Source organism: Microchirus variegatus (assembly GCF_963457635.1).
Source record: "Microchirus variegatus genome assembly, chromosome: 6".
NCBI lineage: Eukaryota > Metazoa > Chordata > Actinopteri > Pleuronectiformes > Soleidae > Microchirus > Microchirus variegatus.
Genome location: NC_139807.1, coordinates 34,045,027 through 34,065,706, shown reverse-complemented (window position 1 = coordinate 34,065,706; position 20,680 = coordinate 34,045,027). Strand labels below are relative to the sequence as shown.

At 42.7% G+C, this 20,680-nt stretch overlaps 2 protein-coding genes across 2 annotated transcripts in view; both read right to left on the bottom strand.

The window, feature by feature from the left end:
• Positions 1 to 5,111, bottom strand: part of gch1 (GTP cyclohydrolase 1) — a gene marked incomplete at both ends in the record, with an annotated part of 8,542 nt that extends 3,431 nt beyond the window's left edge. The window contains one exon of the mRNA XM_083890887.1: positions 4,760 to 5,111. Within this exon, the coding sequence (XP_083747013.1) occupies positions 4,760 to 5,111 (352 nt within the window). The remainder of the gene's footprint in view (positions 1 to 4,759) is intronic.
• A 732-nt stretch (positions 5,112 to 5,843) lies between these two features.
• On the bottom strand, positions 5,844 to 17,634 carry wdhd1 (WD repeat and HMG-box DNA binding protein 1; the record flags this gene model as incomplete). Its single annotated transcript, XM_083891740.1, has 25 exons — positions 5,844 to 6,050; positions 8,427 to 8,565; positions 8,641 to 8,753; positions 8,834 to 8,998; positions 9,206 to 9,237; positions 9,873 to 9,929; positions 10,033 to 10,172; positions 10,365 to 10,588; positions 10,682 to 10,813; positions 11,783 to 11,897; positions 11,975 to 12,131; positions 12,213 to 12,350; positions 12,698 to 12,939; positions 13,013 to 13,197; positions 13,384 to 13,571; positions 13,669 to 13,873; positions 13,979 to 14,126; positions 14,382 to 14,488; positions 14,776 to 14,868; positions 15,193 to 15,288; positions 15,430 to 15,480; positions 15,833 to 15,944; positions 16,925 to 17,076; positions 17,185 to 17,296; positions 17,558 to 17,634. The coding sequence occupies 25 exons, from the start codon at positions 17,632 to 17,634 to the stop codon at positions 5,844 to 5,846; spliced, it is 3,387 nt and encodes a 1,128-aa protein (XP_083747866.1).
• Between the last annotated feature and the right edge of the window lie 3,046 nt (positions 17,635 to 20,680).

Below are 20,680 nucleotides of genomic sequence, written 5' to 3'. Positions count from 1 at the left end.
TTGTTTTTTTCCAGATCGTGATGCAGTTTGAGCGACAGCACTGACACACACACACACACGCACACACACACACACACACACACACACACACACACACACACACACACACACACACACACACACACACACACACACACACCCTAAAGAAAATTAGATTAACCCTAAGTAAATAAGCAGCAACAGCAGCTGGTTTTAGTGATGACAGTGATGAGGACAGTGATGAGGACAGTGATGAGGACAGTGGTGAGGACAGTGATGAGGACAGTGATGAGGACAGTGATGAGGACAGTGGTGAGGACAGTGTGAGAACACATCACATGATTAGAGGAGGATCATCATCATCATCATCATCATCATCACCTGCTCTGTTGTTTGTCTTCAGTGAAACAACGTTAGCTTCTTTACCCTGCAGCTTCTTTAGCTTCTTTAGCTTCTTTAGCCTGCAGCTTCTTTAGCTTCTTTAGCTTCTTTAGCCTGCAGATTCTTTAGCTTCTTTAGCTTCTTTAGCCTGCAGCTTCTTTAGCTTCTTTAGCTTCTTTACCCTGCAACTTCTTTAGCTTCTTTAGCTTCTTTAGCTTCTTTACCCTGCAGCTTCTTTAGCTTCTTTAGCTTCTTTACCCTGCAGCTTCTTTAGCTTCTTTAGCTTCTTTAGCCTGCAGCTTCAGGCGCTGACTTCCTGTTTTAATGATTCCTTGGTCATGTGATCAGCAGGATTTTGGGATCACGCTGAAACGACGACAAACTCCTCACGAGCTCCGACTTATGACGTCTAAACTCTCTGTTTGCTGCTTAAGTCTCAACAAGCACGTTTTGCTCCGTGTCGCTGGTGATAATACTGATTATTATCACATGTGATAAAGTATGGAATGCAGCCGGACGTTTGTGTCAAAGAGTCTCATGAGTCGAACACAACAACACAACAACACAACAACGTGATGAAACGATGAAACAATTAAACGATGAATCGATTATTAATCAATGACTAAATTAATCACCAACTATTTTGATAATCAATAATCTGTTTGAAGCTTTTTTCATGATTAAAACCAGATTTCTGATTGTTTTAGCTTCTTAAATGTGAATATTTTCTTGTTTCTTTGCTCCACATAAACAAATAAATCATTAAAACTGAATCATTTTGGTTTGTGAACAAAACAAAGACTTTAGAGAAACATCATCATTTCCAGCTTTGACAAACACTGATCAACGTTTTTTAACATTTTGACATTTTATGGACCAAACCATTCATCGAGAAAATAATTGACGGATTAATCGATTACGAAAATAATCGTTAGTTGCAGCTCTAGCTGAAAACAAAGAGTTTTGGCAGGAAATGTCCCATCACAACTCTCAGGAGGAATTCCTCTGGTCAAATATGGACATTGGACATGTTTGTCCATCAGTTTGACTCAGTCTTCTGGTTTACTAACCTTTAACCTCTAACCCTTAACCTCTAACCTTTAACCTTTAACCTTTAACCTCTAACCTTTAACCTTTAACCTCTAACCCTTAACCTCTAACCTTTAACCTTTAACCTCTAACCTTTAACCTTTAACCTCTAACCCTTAACCTCTAACCTTTAACCTTTAACCTCTAACACTTAACCTCTAACCCTTAACCTCTAACCCTTAACCTCTAACCTTTAACCTTTAACCTCTAACCTTTAACCTTTAACCTCTAACCCTTAACCTCTAACCTTTAACCTTTAACCTCTAACCTTTAACCTTTAACCTCTAACCCTTAACCTCTAACCTTTAACCTTTAACCTCTAACACTTAACCTCTAACCCTTAACCTCTAACCTTTAACCTTTAACCTCTAACCTTTAACCTCTAACCCTTAACCTCTAACCCTTAACCTCTAACCTTTAACCTTTAACCTTTAACCTCTAACCTTTAACCTCTAACCCTTAACCTCTAACCCCAACCCTGAGGACAACAACATCTTGAAAACCAACATTTGAGACCATCAACATTAAGGACTTAAAGGTTGACTCTGGTAAAGCATGGTCACGTTTCTACCATTAGAGCCTGGAGCTCTTCTACGTTTATTCTCTCACAGACATCAGTTTTCGATGGTTTAAGGATTCCTCGTGACTTTGTTTTAAATGTCTTCTCACAAACATGGAGGACTTTGACAGTGATTTTCAGGAGTTTCTCGTCTTCGATGACGTCATCGATGATAACTTTGAACGCACTGAACAAATCGACCAGGATTTATGGTTAAGACATAATTATGTTTGAAGAAGACGAGGTCGGCGATAACGACGATGAGTTTGAAGGTTTTCAAAGTGACTGAAGACGGAGAATTATCAGCGTAATCTCCAGAGTGTTTACAGCCTCACAGCAGGACTGACAGTGGATTTAGCTGCAGATGCCACAGCGCTGTGAGCTCTATCAGTGTCACATGTGAAGCAGACTGTTACAGTCATTACAGTCTGTTCTTGTTCTTCAGGACTGAATCAAGTTGATATGACTTTATTTTATTACTGTTTTTTCATTTATTCACTTTACTTTTACATTTTCTGTATCAATTTCACAGCAAAGCCTCAGGTGTGAGCTCTCAGATCCTTTTTGGATTGTGTTCTATATCTGAGCTACAGAGGAAATCAGTCATTTAGTTTGAAGCTCAGGTTTTAGAGGCGTTTTTAACACGTGATTCAGGCTTTAATGGGTTAATGGGAGTGTGATTGACAGCTGCTATTGTCCAATAAGAGCCTGGACGCAGGTGATATGTCGACATAGTGACGTCATGACACAAGTGACACGTCATGATGTGTGATTTAGAATCATAACAGCAAAAACAATCAAAACAAAACAAAATCAAGAAGACCTGACAACCAGTGGAGTCGCCCCCTAGTGGCTATAAAATAGATGTAAACTACCTCAGGACGCTGATGTTCATCTCATGTTGTGTGTGTGTGTGTGTGTGTGTGTGTGTGTGTGTGTGTGTGTGTGTGTGAACAAATGATCAAACCTCTGTTCAACTTCACTTTGAAACACTTTTCTGTCCAATAAACCAAAGGGGAGGCTCCTGCAGCAGCCAATCAGAAGACAGACAGAGCACCGCCACAGTGTGTTCAACACACACACACACACGCACGCATGCACGCACACACACACGCGTTATCATGACTCATCATTATCTGTCCATCACTGTCCTCTCACTGTGACTCAAGCTTCAGGTGGAAGTGACTCCATGAGTTCAATAGACAGAAGTCAACAGTTTGTTCTCTCTGCTGCATTCCTGCACACACACACACACACACACACACACACACACACACACACACACACACACACACACACACACACACACACACACACACACACACACACACACACACACACACACACACACACACACACACACACACACACACACACACACACACACACACACACACACACACAAACTACCTCCAGATGGACCTCCCATAGAAGAGAAGGAGAACATGATTCTGAGCAGCAGCAAATCACAGCAGTATTACTATAAAGTATTCAAACATTATAGTATTCATGTACAGTGAGTACATAAAGTATTCAAACATTATAGTATTCATGTACAGTGAGTACATAAAGTATTCAAACATTATAGTATTCATGTACAGTGAGTACATAAAGTATTCAAACATTATAGTATTCATGTACAGTGAGTACAATGTAGAATTGTAGAAATCTTTGCAAATATTATTAAAGAACAACTGAAATATGACATGAACAGAAGTTTTCAGAGTCTTTGCTGCTCTATTCTTTGAGCTGATACAGTTATGATCCTTAAAGATCCTCCACAGTTCTGTCAGAGGGAACAGTGAACGTCCATGGATGATGAATGTTGATGGTGAATGTTGATGGTGAACGTCGATGGACGGTGAATGTTGATGGTGAACGTTGATGGTGAACGTTGATGGTGAATGTTGATGGTGAACGTTGATGGTGAATGTTGATGGTGAACGTTGATGGTGAACGTTGATGGTGAACGTTGATGGACAGCCATGTTCTTGTCTCTCCAGAGCAGCTCAGTGAGGTTTAAGTCTTTGCTCGTTCAGTCACAAAGGTTCTGAATACTTCTGTCATATTTCAGTTGTTGTTCTTTTTAATAAATCTGCAAACATTTGTACAATTCTGTGTTTTTTCAAAATGTGCTGATGTTCATTAATGAGGTAAAAATCTACTTCAACAAAGAGTGAAAACCTTGTGTAGCCACTGTGTGTGTGACACTATTACAGAAACAGTTTGCTGTACTACAGCATTTTACAAACTCTACTGTCAGACTCTTCTGTCCTCACTGAGTCTCTACTATCAGACTCTACTGTCCTCACTCAGACTCTTCTGTCCTCACTGAGTCTCTACTATCAGACTCTACTGTCCTCACTCAGACTCTTCTGTCCTCACTGAGTCTCTACTATCAGACTCTACTGTCCTCACTCAGACTCAACTGTCCTCACTCAGACTCTACTGTCCTCACTCAGACTCAACTGTCCTCACTCAGACTCTACTGTCAGACTCTACTGTCCTAACTCAGACTCTACTGTCAGACTCTACTGTCCTCACTCAGACTCTACAGTCAGACTCTACTGTCAGACTCTACTGTCCTCAGTCAGACTCTTCTGTCCTAACTCAGACTCTACTGTCAGACTCTACTGTCCTCACTCAGACTCTACAGTCAGACTCTACTGTCAGACTCTACTGTCCTCACTCAGACTCTACAGTCAGACTCTACTGTCCTCACTGAGACTCTACTGTCATGCGTCCACTCACCTATGATCTTCTCCTGATAACCCTTGGTGAAGAACTGCATGGCGGTCGCTGCTCTCCACGGGGTTTTCAGGAGTCCCTGTCGCTGTGGATCTTCTCCGAGCCCCCGCAGGATGGTGGTGTAAGCCGCGGCCAGAGACGGAAGACTCATCTCGTTGTCTTCCACGCTCCTGGTGCGCTCCTCTCTCCAGCTCTCCATCACCGCCGAGGACGGACGCTGCGCACCGGAGTCCGCGCTCGGAGCCTGCGGCGGCGCAGCGGCGGCGCGCGCGCTGTCCACGAGCGAGAGCTTGACCATTCCGTCAAAGTGACCGTTAAAGACGGAGCTGCTGTCCTCGCGCTTGGACTGATCCATCTCTTCTTCTTCTTCTTCCTGTTCAACACTTGTTGGAAACACTTGGATCAAACTGTTCTGCGCTCACTTCAAGCAGAGGTTCAGTCACTCAGGCTTTATATGAGCAGGATGATCCCAGGTCTGCTCCTATTGGTCAGGGAGGAGGAGGAGGAGGAGCAAGAGGAGGAGGAGGAAGAGGATCAAGAGGAGGAGGAGGAGCAGGAAGAGGAGGAAGAGGAGGAGCAAGAGGAAGAGGAGGAGGAGGAGGAGCAGGATTCACCTCCCCCCCCCCGAGGATGAAGATCTGTTCCAGGCAACAAATAAAACCCATAATAATCTGGAATAAAACATTTTGGACAAAATGATGATGATATAAAAAGCAGGTGAAACTCATGACGTCATATTTACTTCTCAGTTTAACAGATTTAAATGATTTTAATTTAAATCCAAAGGTTAAAGGACGTGTTTCAGTCTTTAAAAACAAACAAAACTAAAATCATCTTCAAGATAAAATCTAAATATCTTTGGTTTGATTTCGTCTCCTTCTGTCAAACGTTCAGACACAGTGAGATAAATATAATAAATAATAATAAATAATAAACAGTTTGACGTTCTAAAACTGTGTGTGATCACATTGTGAGAAGAAAACTGTCTGAATATGAACATTTAGATTTATTAAAACAAACATTAGAACAAAGTGTTTATTAGAGAATAACGAGATTTAACTGATTCATCAGAACAAAACAAACCAGTTTAGTTTTTGTTAAAAGCAAACGCTGAAAGCTTCGAGGAAGAATCTAAAGACTTTTTCTTCTTGGCATTATTTTCATCTTCTTCTGTCGCTCCATCTTCATCTTCCACACCATCATCATCATCATCATCTACTCCTCCTCCTCCTCGTTTCCTCTTCTTCAGATCTGCTGCTTCTCCTTTCAAACCTTTAGCTCTTTCCGTCCACGACTGAAGGAAAAAAGCAGACGACACAAAACCAGATTATCCTGCGTCTCAATCCAGATTCTAACCTTCATGAAGACGACTGAGCTCTGAAATCATCTCTGAAATCATCTCTGAAATCATCTCTGAAATCATCTCTGAAATCACATCCTGTCAGGTTTAATCAGCACAGACGAGGCTGCAGCTCTGAGGCCTGGAGGCCGTTCTCCTCTTTCTGTTTCTGCTGCTTTTATTCCTTTATTTACCGCTCACTCACTTTCTCTCACAGAGAAGACAAAAGGAAACGAGATGTGTGTGTGTGTGTGAGTGAATCATCAGGACACACACACACACACACACAGATGGTAGATGGCAGTGACGTCTCACTATTCCGTTCATTTTATTCTATTCAGACAGAACAGTGTAATTAGGAGGGAGTGACACACACACACGCATGTACGCACACACACACACACACCTAACCCTCTGTAAACTCACTGTGTGACGGGGTTAATCCTAACCCTCTGTAAACTCAGGGTTAATCCTAACCCTCTGTAAACTCAGGGTTAATCCTAACCCTCTGTAAACTCAGAGTTAATCCTAACCCTCTGTAAACTCAGGGTTAATCCTAACCCTCTGTAAACTCAGGGTTAATCCTAACCCTCTGTAAACTCAGGGTTAATCCTAACCCTCTGTCATAATGTAATAATGGTTGTGTGTTGGTGTTTGTTTCATCCAATCAGAGACAAACATTCTGTTCAATCCTCACGTCGTCAAAGGAGAAGGTGCTTTAATGTGTGTGTGTGTGTGTGTGAGTGTGTGTGTGTGTGTGTGTGTGTGTGTGTGTGTGTGTGTGTGTGTGTGTGTGAGGATTATCATAAGATCAATGCTTTGTTTGTGACAAAACACTCGAGCAGGTTCCCAGGCAACAGCTGTCCCCCCCACTTCCTGTGTGTGTGTGTGTGTGTGTGTGTGTGTTGATGTATGCGTCCTCAGGTCCACAAACACACAGAATGACGTCTGTGGATGAAAGGATGAGGTTTGTCATGACTGACAGCAGCATCTTCACTCATTCATTCACTCATTCATTCATTGACTGAATGATGACAGCAGACGTCGTTAGTGAGGATTTGACATTTGACACAAAAATGTGTGTTTTTTGAAAATCAATGAAAAGTTGGACACTGAAGACACTGAGAGGACACTGAAGACACTGAGAGGACACTGAGGACACTGTGAGGACACTGCAGACACTGTGAGGACACTGAGGACACTGTGAGGACACTGAGCTACAGCTCCTTCAGTTTGACTGATCCTTACTGAAGAGGAGCTGTTGTTCCTAAGACGATGATTGTGTCTCGAGGCGTCAGAGAAGATGAGGTTAAAGGATCTGCAGCACAGAATCACTCCTGTCCACAGTGTCTTCACAGTGTCTTCACAGTGTCCTCACAGTGTCCTCACAGTGTCCTCTCAGTGTCTTCTCAGTGTCTTCTCAGTGTCCTCACAGTGTCCTCACAGTGTCCTCACAATGTCCTCTCAGTGTCCTCAGAGTGTCCTCTCAGTGTCCTCTCAGTGTCCTCTCAGTGTCCTCTCAGTGAAGATGAGGTTAAAGGGTCAGAACTGTCTCCCATCATGATGGTTTCACAGATTATTTAGTGGATCACAGCAGGAAAACCAGCTCAGATCTTCTTCTTCTTCTGATATCGCGTGAGTTCATCAAACGCTTTTTGAAACATTGTGATTTAATTTATTTCAGTGATTTTATTATTTTTAATGATGCTCTGATGATGTCATCGCTCTTTTCAGGAAGTGTGAATACATTAAAAGAAAAGTGATGATAAGATCTACTTCAGATTACTGTGTTAAATCTCAGATCTGCTTCAGATTACTGTGTTAAATCTCAGATCTGCTTCAGATTACTGTGTTAAATCTCAGATCTACTTCAGATTACTGTGTTAAATCTCAGACCTACTTCAGATTACTTTGTTAAATCTCAGACCTACTTCAGATTACTGTGTTAAATCTCAGATCTACTTCAGATTACTGTGTTAAATCTCAGATCTACTTCAGATTACTGTGTTAAATCTCAGATCTACTTCAGATTACTGTGTTAAATCTCAGATCTACTTCAGATTACTGTGTTAAATCTCAGATCTACTTCAGATTACTTTGTTAAATCTCAGATCTACTTCAGATTACTGTGTTAAATCTCAGATCTACTTCAGATTACTTTGTTAAATCTCAGATCTGCTTCAGATTACTGTGTTTCAGTTTTAAAAGATAAAGCTTGTGTATATTTGATCACCACGTCTCTAAATGTGAACCTGAACCTTCACATTATTATAATAATAATATATAATAATAATAATAATAATAATAATAATAATATATATATTTTCCTACCAGTCTCTCGTGGGCCGACAGCGTCCTGAAGCGCCCCATGGCTTCTCTGATGACGTCGGTCTCCTCCTCCAGGTCTGGATGCTCGGCTAAAATCTTCTTCCTGTTGTGGTCCAGCCAGAGCTGGAAGCCGGTCTTTGGTCTGTAGAGAAACACAAAGGTTCTTCTTTGTCTGACCTGAAGGAGGAAAGTGTAACGAGGAAAAAAGTCACGTTACCTGTTGTTCTCTGTGTCGTCAGCTGCTGAGGCTGGAGGCGGAGCTTCTGGTTGCTGTGGAGCTTTCTTATTGGTCGTCTTTGTGCTGGTCATCTGCAGCAGAGTGGACTGAGCCTGAGGAGAAACAAAGCATCACTGCACACGTCCTCCATGAAGATGACTGTAAGACCAGTGGAAGTGTGCGAGTACGACACCTTTGACTTGGGCCTGGGGGCCAGAGGTTTGAGGACAGGACTTTTGTTGTGTTTCCCTGCAGATCCACCGTGTGGCGCCGACTTCCTGCTGGACGTCATGTTGTCCAGAATGTTAGAGGGTCGAGGTTGTCCAGGTGAAGCTGAAGGTTTCCCTGATCCAAGAACCTGACGACACATCACATCACGTCTGATCCTCAAAGATTCAACAATGACGATATATATACACACTCATATACGATATATATATATATATATTTATACGTGTTATAACATACTCAAATCAGACTAATATTAATAGTGACATTCGTGCAAAAAGTAAATAAAATGCTTGAATGTAAACAAAGTTATTGTAATAAGATCTTAAACTCTTACCTTGAAAGGATTTGCACGTCCACTTTTATTCACTGAAAAACAAAAGAGAAATAAAATCATTCTTTCTAACTAATGTTAACCAAGTTGAACTAGTGTTAACTATGGTTAACTAAGCACAGAGCTGTAGATCACTTTATTCTCCTCTACTTACACTTCAATAATGTTGGTCTACACTTTATTTATCTGATGTTCCCTCTTTATAAAAAGGCTGCCAACATTAAAACTAGTGCTGTCAAACGTTAACGCGTCAACGTTAACGCACGACGCGTTTCCATGACGACTGAACGGAAAAAGACGTGCGTGACTTCATGTTTACGTGACTCCTGATTGTTAAAATGAGTCTCTAAAGTAACGCTAACCTTTAAAAACAGACACACACATACACAGTTACACAGGAACGCTGCTTATTTGTTAGCGCTGCTCTTTTCCTTTAATACACAGACCGCTCCAGTTCCACTGTAGGCTAACGCTAACCTGTGCTAAAATGAGCTAATGCAGCTAACGAAGCTAACTGGTAAAGGGTGCTGTGTCGCAGCACGTAAACATGATGTCATGCACGTCTTTTTCCGGTCAGTCGTCATGGAAACGGCGTTAACACGTGCTAACCTTTTGCACAGCGCTAATTTAAAAGTCATTTCCTGCCGTTATAAAACTGACAGTCACTCACTCAGAGTCACAGACGATTTCACAGGTGACACAGATTCTTTGGAGAAAGGATTCACACCTGAATGATGAGATGACATGAAGAACACACTTTAGACTCACTATGGATTTAACAACAACAACAACAACATGGTCCAGAGACTCATGCTCAGCTCTGAACTGACGTTTTCTGTTTCCTGTCGGCTCTTCTGTCTCCATTTCCTGTTGCTCCTCTTCCTCACAGAGCTCTTCTCCTTGCTCCTCCTCTTCCTCCTGATGATGACGTCTGTTGCCGTCATGGCCTCCAGCCTCACTCTGCTCAAACCTGTCAAATACAGTTATCTCTTCTGTGTCAGACTGCTGCAGTAGCTTCATATAAAGTGTAAAGTCATACCAACACAATATCTAATCCTACATTTACCAAAGAAGGCGACGACATGATAAAAGAATCAACCTAAAACTGAAGAGAAACTCAAATCATTACTCATTACAAATCATTATTATGCTTTAGAATTACCCAGAGTTCCGTCTGATGCTGGAGTATTCCGGTTCCTCTTCCTGATTCTCAGCTTCCTCTTCCTGGACCTGGTTTGCTTTTTCCAGTGCGATCTCACTGAGCCGCTGGGCGAGTGCCATGCGTCTGGATCGTGAAGCGTATCTGATGGCCAAAGTGGCCACGGTGTGACTCATCATCTCTGCCAGCTCCACGCAGCGAAACTCCCTCTCAAGCTTACAGGACAACTGGAAAACCAGATCAGGACGGGATCGATCAGAAGAAAAAACGAGGCAGAACAACGACATGAAAAGAAGAACGTCACAGTTCAGATCACTCACCGCAAACATCTTCATCAGCAGCTCCTGCTGTTCTTTCTGAGATCGACTCTGTCCGTCCTCGTCGATCTCGTAGCCGCTGGACGACAGGAAGCTGTAGTGGTTGTGGAAGAGGACAGAACGCCAGAACTGCTCCTGCAGGACAGAAGAGGACATTATTATTAAAGGACTCCTGAACTGAAGCGACCCCTGTCCCAGTGTGTGTTTGCTGTCTCTACAGATTCTCCAGCAGCTTTTAACCCGTTAAAGCCTGAATCACGTGTTAAAAACGCCTCTAAAACCTGAGCTTCAAACTAAATGACTGATTTCCTCTGTAGCTCAGATATAGAACACAATCCAAAAAGGATCTGAGAGCTCACACCTGAGGCTTTGCTGTGAAATTGATACAGAAAATGTAAAAGTAAAGTGAATAAATGAAAAAACAGTAATAAAATAAAGTCATATCAACTTGATTCAGTCCTGAAGAACAAGAACAGACTGTAATGACTGTAACAGTCTGCTTCACATGTGACACTGATAGAGCTCACAGCGCTGTGGCATCTGCAGCTAAATCCACTGTCAGTCCTGCTGTGAGGCTGTAAACACTCTGGAGATTACGCTGATAATTCTCCGTCTTCAGTCACTTTGAAAACCTTCAAACTCATCGTCGTTATCGCCGACCTCGTCTTCTTCAAACATAATTATGTCTTAACCATAAATCCTGGTCGATTTGTTCAGTGCGTTCAAAGTTATCATCGATGACGTCATCGAAGACGAGAAACTCCTGAAAATCACTGTCAAAGTCCTCCATGTTTGTGAGAAGACATTTAAAACAAAGTCACGAGGAATCCTTAAACCATCGAAAACTGACGTCTGTGAGAGAATAAACGTAGAAGAGCTCCAGGCTCTAATGGTAGAAACGTGACCATGCTTTACCAGAGTCAATGAGTTAAATCTGATGTCCACAAGCATTTTGGGTTCCCCTTGTACCACGACTGCAAGGTCTGAATGTTGACCTTTTGTTTATTGATATGACAAAAGTCATATTACTCATAGTTATTACATAACAGTCAAATATCTGAGAATAACATGATGATAACATCATTTACAGTTTAGATGACTTACCTCCATCTGTCCTTTCTCTGTTGCAGTCTGACACAGTGGGAGTTTGAAGGGCAGGACGGCCACAGCAGGCCGGGGCAGAGTGGGCGGATACTTGGAGCCTTTACATGGAATACACCTGAGAGAACAGTGGACCATTCAGGTGAGACGTGATGACATCAGAGACACAGCATCTATGTGCATTAGCCTTCTCACCTGAGCTGCTGCGGGTTCTCATGCACTCCGACCACCCAGTAATGATCAGATTTGCTCTTGCAGGTGTCTCTGGTGTTACACACAGGTGTCCAGGTGTTTCCCAAAGAGCGATTCAGCATCCGCACAATCCCGTCAGAGTCCACGAAACAAGGAGTACCTGAAAACACATGACACCTGTGGTCAGGCTGTGGTCAGTCAAAGACTGTTAACCTCACATGTACAGACTCCACAGACTGACCCTCAGCAGTGAATCCAAGCCAGGACAAGAAGGATCTGAGTGTGAGAGGAAGAGGTTCACCGTTGATCACCTGACGCCTTCTTCCTCCCAAACACAGCAGCTGGACACCGAGAGCTTGTTCTCCATCAAAACCTGTGGCTGTGAAATCAGACACATGCAGCTTCATCATAGCCTCGTCATAGCTTCATCGTAGCTTTATCATAGCTTCATCATAGCCTCGTCATAGCTTTATCATAGCCTCGTCATAGCTTTATCATAGCCTCGTCATAGCTCCATCGTAGCTTTATCATAGCCTCGTCATAGCCTCGTCATAGCTTTATCATAGCCTCGTCATAGCTCCATCGTAGCTTTATCATAGCCTCGTCATAGCTTCGTCATAGCTTTATCATAGCTTCGTCATAGCTTCGTCATAGCTTTATCATAGCCTCGTCATAGCCTCGTCATAGCCTCATCACAGCTTCTCCAGACTTTACTTGGTGTCTAACCTCGATGGTAGACGATGAGCAGCTGATCTCCATGTCCACTCATGGAGACAACAGGTCCTGGAAGGCTGAAGATTTCTCTCTGAATGCCACCGATGGAGAAGAGCCTGAGCATCAGTGAACTGGTGGCGACCGCCGCCCAACTGTGACCCAGACAAACAGCCTTTGCGTCCTCACCCTTGGGCAAGTCCACCATCCACTCCTTATTGGTGTCCCATGATGAGAAGTGGAGGCACTGCAGCTTACTGGAGGGTGAGGAGCAGGTTCAGAGCTCAGATTACAGAATGAACATCCAACAGGAGGCAGGAGGACATTTACCTGGCCAGTTCATCTGTACTGGAGCAGGCCAACAGCACGGCCTCCTGGGAAAGATCAGCCATGGTGTGACCCAGAGAGTTGGTGAGGTGCATGGCGTGGTGCACAGCGGTGTCATGAAACTCCACGTCGATGGCGTTGTCCTGCTCATCATTATAACCTCGCACGATTCCCACAGAGTTCCACATCTGAAGCACAACGTTACTGTCGTTAAAACAGCTTTGACGTCAGGGTTTTCACTTAAACCCAACGGTTCAAATACAACACGTTAACGCGCGTTAAACTTTTGCACAGTGCTAAAAACAATAACTGATTGACTTTCACATCTGAGCTGCAGTCTTCAGCACAGATCAGTAAAATAAAGAGAGTCCTACCATGAAGCGGTGAGTGAGATGTGCAGGAGTGGATCCTGACTGAAAAGCCTTCTGAGGAGGCGTCGGCATGGGTCCATCGTAGACCGGACGCAGAGGAACCACAGGTGCAGATAAAGGAACGATGGCACTGCTCGCGTCTTCATCATCATCACCAAACTGACCCCGAGCGAGCTTCAGTGACCCAGTGTCTGAGCAAAGACCAGGTGTTTAAAGTGATTCAAAGAAGCTGAACTCTCCGTTTTCACTCACACAAACAGAGCGATCGCTCAGATCTTAATAACTCACCCAGAGAGTTCTCGTCGTCCAGAATCGCTCCTCTGTTCCTCACACGGCCGGTGGAAGGCATGAGGAAATCATCGTCATCATCATCAGCAGCCACGTGTTTGACAAGTGGAGAGTTGTTGTCGCTGAGCCCTTCATCCATCAGTCTGTCATCATCATCGTCATCAAACAGGTCATCATATTCTTTAGCTGGTAGTTTTGCAGGTGCTGGCTAAAAGTCCAGGAAATCAGAATTGTGGTTAATATCTGTACGTTTGATGCACAGACGGCTGAAAATAACACAACCTTTCTGGGGACGTTTGAGCTGCGTCACCTTAGGAGCTCTGGAGCTGGAGCTGGAGCTGGAGAGGCTGAGTCCGTCCAGCAGACCCAGGCAGCCCATTGTGTCCGAGTAGACGATCTGAGTCCCTGAAGGATGCCAAGCCAAACTGCACACAGTGAAGCCTTTCTCATGCTTCTGTCTGCAGCACAGGGGGAAAAATACATGAGTTAACTGCAAAGATCCTGAATATCCACTCTCACTATGAAATGCTGATATAATAGGGATGTGAATCTTGAGGTGGCTCACGATTCAAAATCAATTCTCGATTCAAAAATGTATACAACGCATAGTGTGTTAAGGCAAATGATGACATCAAAACAATAGAGTTTGTCTAAGATAATGTGATCATGTGATCACACAAAGGCAAACTTTAGATGATGAAATCTTTACACACCTCTCCACACACAGTTTGGTGTTCACATCCCACAGCGTCAGTAAACCCCCGACACAACCTGCTGCCAGGAACTGTCCACATGGAGACCAGGCCACCACGTTGATGGGCTGAGGAAACATGGTTTAAAAAGTCTTCAGTTACATGAGAGTGTGAGGGAGTCCAGATCCAGACCAGGTCAAATATTATAAGAATACCTAACGTATAGATTCATCAATGCATTGATTTAGCCATGGAAAAGGCTTAAGGAGGTCTAAAGATCATTCAACCCTGGACCACGAACACAAGAACATCAACACTAAAGCCATGTCCATCTCCTCTGCACACAGACTCACGTGATCTGATCTGAAATCAGGTCCTAAACAGCGTACTGTAGCTTTAATCGTGAAGATCTCACCTGTGTGAGCAGATCATCAGACAGAGTGATCACATGATCCCAGGAGCCTCGCTCATACACAAGAACCTTCGTGTCCACAGGAACCGCCAGGAACTGAGAACACACACACACACACACACACACACACACACACACACACACACACACAGACATACACAGACACACACACACAGTGTTTTGTTTGTTTTTCTCAGGACCTTCATTCATGTTCTCTCCGACCAAATGGATGAAACTCAGAGTTAACTTTGACCGATCATGGATTTGGTTTGTACTGAGGAAGAGGAGGAAGAGGAAGAGGAGGAAGAGGAGGAAGAGGAGGAAGAGGAGGAAGAGGAGGAGGAGGAAGAGGAGGTCTAAAGAAAGATCTCACGTTCTAACCCAAACAAGCGTAAACAAAGAGCGAACAGCTTGACTGACCTTTGCCCTCCTGGGTTGCCAGGCCAGTCGACACAGAGAGTTAGCAGTGGTGACATCGTTGGTCTTCTGCAGCAGAGACCAGCTGATCACCTGAGTCTGTGTCAACACAAACACAAATAATATCAAAGTGCTGTGTTAGGGTTAGGAGAGCCAGCTTCATAGAAAACTCAAGATACAGTACCAGACGAGGTCTTTGATTGAAAAGGACAAAACCAGAACCAGAACCAGAACCCGTACCTGCTCCTCAATGTTCCAGACCACCACAGAACCATCACAGCTGGAAGACGCCTGAGACACAAGAGTTTGTCCTTAAACGTCTTCATCGTAAAGTCAGTCAGTGAAATGATGATTAGGTGACGTTAGAAACATAATAATGTGTGACTTTAAAGAACAACCTTCAGAATTAATCTCATCAAAGCCCAGAAACAACTTGACTTCAGAGATCAGAGTTACTGACACATTCAGACGTCTTTTTAGTCTCAGTCCATTAACCACAGATAAACTTAATAAAACTGAAGAAGGTCCTGCAGGAGAGGCTCATCGTCATGTTCTAAGTCAGATTTATTGATCTTATCCAGTTTATCCAGGTGCAGCAGAACTCATTTGGTGTTTGTCTCCACAGACATGAACATGAACTCACCAGGAAGTCATCTTTGGGGTCAAAGGTGACACTGAGGACCGGAGCCTCGTGACCTCGCAGTGTTTTCTGTTGGCTGCTGTCGGACACCTCCACCACCTTAACCAGGAAATCACTGAGGAAAAGACAGGAAGTGAATCAATCCATTTGAGCAGAGGATGGAAGCAAAGGTCACGTCACTGTGAAGAAGAAAAACTCCTGCAAATGATCCAATCGATAAACGCTAGAATGCAAATGTCACATTGGTGTCACCAACATCACCATGGTTTAATTTTCAGTCAATTTCACAACAGTGAAGATCAATGTGGAGCCGTGATCTGAGCTGTGATTGTTGTGATAAAACTGTTCAGGAAAATCAATTCTTTCTGCAAAGAAACGTTTACTTCAAATCAGGAATAATGATAAAGCCACACACACTCTGTCTGAAACAGCTGTGTGTGTGTGTGTGTGTGTGTGTGTGTGTGCAGCTCATTCTGTGCAACAATCCAACAACATCATGTTACACATCACAGAAGAACCAGAGATCTGTGAGAACCATACGTAGTTAAATGTAGACGTCAGAGCTGTAACCATAAACAAACTCATGATTCCATTTGTATCACGATTTTTGACCCACGATTCGATACATTCCACGACTTTTTTTAATTTAAAAAACATTTTATTGAAATATTTACTTATTTAGCAACTTAATGTAACATTAAATAACAAGTATTTTAGAACACTGAACAGATTTGAACATAAATAAATAAATAACCAAAGATTTCTGTAACAAAACAATATAGAGGGTAAATAAAAATAGATTCACATAAGAATCACGATTCTAATCATCTACGATTCTGAATCGATTCATAAACTTCAAAAAACGTTGTTTTTTTTTAAAGTTTCTATTTAGAAAAACCACACAAAACACGGCATGTTTCTACTGGAGCCTGTAAGGACAAACCCGAGAGAGGAAATAAATGGGCGGAGTCAGGAAGTTCCTGTTTGTGTTCATCATCATGTGACATCAGTGATTGGTTAGAGGTGAAGCCGCTCAACCACACTCTAAAACAGCACTCACACACACATAAAGCTCACAGACTGTTCTTCATGTACCTGGATCCAGCTGCTACTCTGGAGCCGCTAGAGCTGAAGGTGACGTGAGTGGCGTTGGAGGTGAATCGGGTCAGGATTCCATCAGGGTCACCGTCAGGAAAGGTGTGGATCTGCACCGTGTTGTTGGAGCTCGCTGTCACCAGCTTGTTGTTCTGTGGACGGAAGAAGACGCGTCAACAAACTACAGTGTGTTGACGAAGAAGAAGAAGAAGAAGAAGAAGAAGAAGAAGAAGAAGAAGAAGAAGAAGAAGATGGCCGACCTTGAGAGCCACAGAATAAGCCTTCTCGCCCACAGTGATGAACTTTGGCTCGTCGTCATCCAGACTCTCCCAGATCCGAACATCTCCATCACTTCCACAGCTGACGATGAACCTGAAGAAGAAGAAGAAGAAGAAGAAGAAGAAGAAGAAGAAGAAGCATCTTCATGGTCAGCGTTTGGCCGATGACGTCATGGTTACGGGAGTTTAACGTACGACCACATTTTGATAATACATGATCATAGATGGTACATGATTGGATCATGGGAGTGAAAATGTACTCAGGTTCACCATCACAACGTCCTAGTGATTTATTTGGACTTTTCTTTTAATAGTGTTAGATGTTAAATAAAAGTGACTTTAATATTAAACTCACTTTCCCTGGTCATCAAAGCAAACCTCAGTGTGTCCTTCAGAGTGACCGAAACGGATCGGCTTCTTCTCACAAGGCATCTTCACTGACCTGAGACATGATGGAGAAGGACAATGAGACACTGAGACACACTGAGACACACTGAGAGACACTGAGAGACAAACACTGAGAGACAAACACTGAGAGACACTGAGAGAGACACTGAGAGAGACACTGAGAGACACTGAGACACACTGAGAGACACTGAGAGACAGTGAGGGACACAGAGAGAGACACTGAGGGACACACTGAGACACAATGAGAGACACCGAGAGACACAGAGAGACACACTGAGAGAGACACTGAGACACAATGAGAGACACTGAGAGACACACTGAGAGAGACACTGAGAGACAATGAGAGACACTGAGACACACTGAGAGACACACTGAGAGAGACACTGAGACACAATGAGAGACACTGAGAGACACACTGAGAGAGACACTGAGAGACAATGAGAGACACTGAGACACACAGAGAAACACTGAGAGACACTGAGGGACACACTGAGACACACAGAGAGACACTGAGGGACACAATGAGAGACACTGAGACACACTGAGAGAGACACTGAGAGACACACTGAGAGACACTGAGACACAATGAGAGACACACTGAGAGAGACACTGAGACACAATGAGACACAATGAGAGACACACTGAGAGACACTGAGACAAACACTGAAAACAAGGATTTAACACTGTGTGTGTGTGAGTGCCACCCCGCACATGGACGCGCGCGCACACACACACACACACATAACGATAAGTAGAGAAAATAACTTTCTTACGTCTTTCTTGTCTTCAGCTCCTCGCGCACGACGCTTCCCTCCTCTCGTTCCCGCGCTGCGTTGAAAACAAGGAAGTGAGGCGTCACGTCTCCCGCCACCTACGTCATGACGCAAAGGTCCAAACCCCTCCCTCATGTTTGTGACGACGCAGAGTGAGCGCGAGACAAGGAGGGGTTTTCTTATATTTATCTGTTTAGTTTATTACATTCAATATGTTTTTATGATTAAAAATAGTTTTTATTCAACAACGAGTGACGTAATACGTGTGTGTGTGTGTGTGCGTGTGTGTGTGTGTGTGTGTGTGTGTGTGTGTGTGTGTGTGTGTGTGTGTGTGTGTGTGAAGTATCATTATTTTATCTTCAATAATTTAATAATTAGACTAGAATAAGTCAATTATCAAAAATAATCAATTATCATAACACATTATCTCAGATATTGTTTAACATTAAGGTTTAAACACAAAACAATCACAGCTGTTTTCATCAAGGCCACGCCCACTAATATTCAGTCTGACTGTGTCAATATGTTTAAATGTGGTTTATTAAAGCATCACAAACACACACAAACACATTATGTGTTCATGTGAACAGTGATCGATAATCAATAACGTCCTCTGGGCTCTGATTGGCTGGAACCATCACCTCAGATCTCAGGGGAGGATGTGATGAAACAGGAAGTGCTCTGTCAGACAGTCTGAACGTCACGTGACTTGTATTGATGTGTATAAATGTGTGTATTTGTATTTATGGACGAGTCTCGCTGCTCACACATGATTTGCAGATATGGGATGAAACATGAATATAGATCAATAAAATGATGTTTATATCTGATGTCTGTGGTTCAGCAAAATCAATAGATGTGACTGAGTTTTAACCCATTAATAATCAGGGTGAAGAGAAGAGAAAACACTTGAAAACACTTGAAAACACTTGAAAACACTCTAATTCCTCTCCAGTTCTCAGAGAAACGCTCTTTTTCTTTCCTTTCATGATCTTATCTCTGCTGAAGCGATGACATTTCCAGGCGTCCTTTTCCAGAGCGAAGGACAGATTGTTTTCATTTGATATTTGAAAAGCTGAATTTTCCACATTAACTCGTGTGACTGTGACACATGAGAGCAGAGTTAAATCTGCAGACTTTATTCTTCTGTACGTCAGACTGAGGATTGTGTTCACTTCACAGTTTGTGTCCAGTAAAAACGTCAAAGCTGTAAAATATAAACCTTAAAATATGATCAGACATTATTAGGACGTGAAAGAGAGCAGTGAATTTGTGCAGTTGTGCTGCCACCTTCTGGCTACAGAGAAGAAGACAATCTGATTGAATGAAGTCTCTCTTGTTAGAAAGTGATATTTGTGTTTGTGAAAAGCAGAAGGAGGTGATAATCATATAATCATCATATAATCATCATATAATCATCACAATATTGAATTATCTAAACTCTCCTGTGAAAAATCAGTTCCTCGTCTCAAGTGAAACCAATAATTGGATGAAAGGATTTTTCAGTCAGTCGACTGTGAACAATAAATCTACAGCAAAAACACGACTGCTCGTAGTTCCTTCTGTGGTCGTTTCTAGAGCAGGGTCTCAAACTGGCGGCCCGGGGGCCACATGCGGCCCCCCCAATCGATTACATGCGGCCCCCAACTTAATATCATGTTATAATGAAAACTTGGCCACAGCGTCTTTTAATCACAGTGTGCAGCTGAGGCTCATAACAGTAATAATAAGACATTTGGTCATAATTATCACATTATTAAATGTATCATAAACAACATTCAATCACATATATAAATACACTTGTTAGAGCCTGAGCCACGAATGGCAGCGGCCCTGAAACGACTCCTGGTACGAACTTTAATTACAGTTGTCCACATTATTGATGTAATTTAAAATAAATGTCTGTTTTTGATATTAATACATTAATGTTGCATCATAAATAATATTATTAAGTATACGTGTGATATCATGATGTAATATTGTGAACTCTTTGTTCTCTAACCCTAACCCCCTCTTAAACACCATAGATGCTCATTGGCCTCCAGCTCATTTGAGTTTGAGAGTTTTAACTCTGACTTAAAGAGTCAATATAATAATATTCCTGAAAACCTGAGGCTTGAACATCGTCTCTGCTTCATTCACAGGTTTAAGGCAAAGTTTTTCCAGGATTTATTTGCTTCATTAACGTGTGATTGTCCACAGACGACCATGTGGATCTGCAGAGAAGGTTCTTTCATCTAGATTCAGGTCTGGTTGTTCTCTAGATACAGTCAGATCTGAACATTCTTAATCAAATG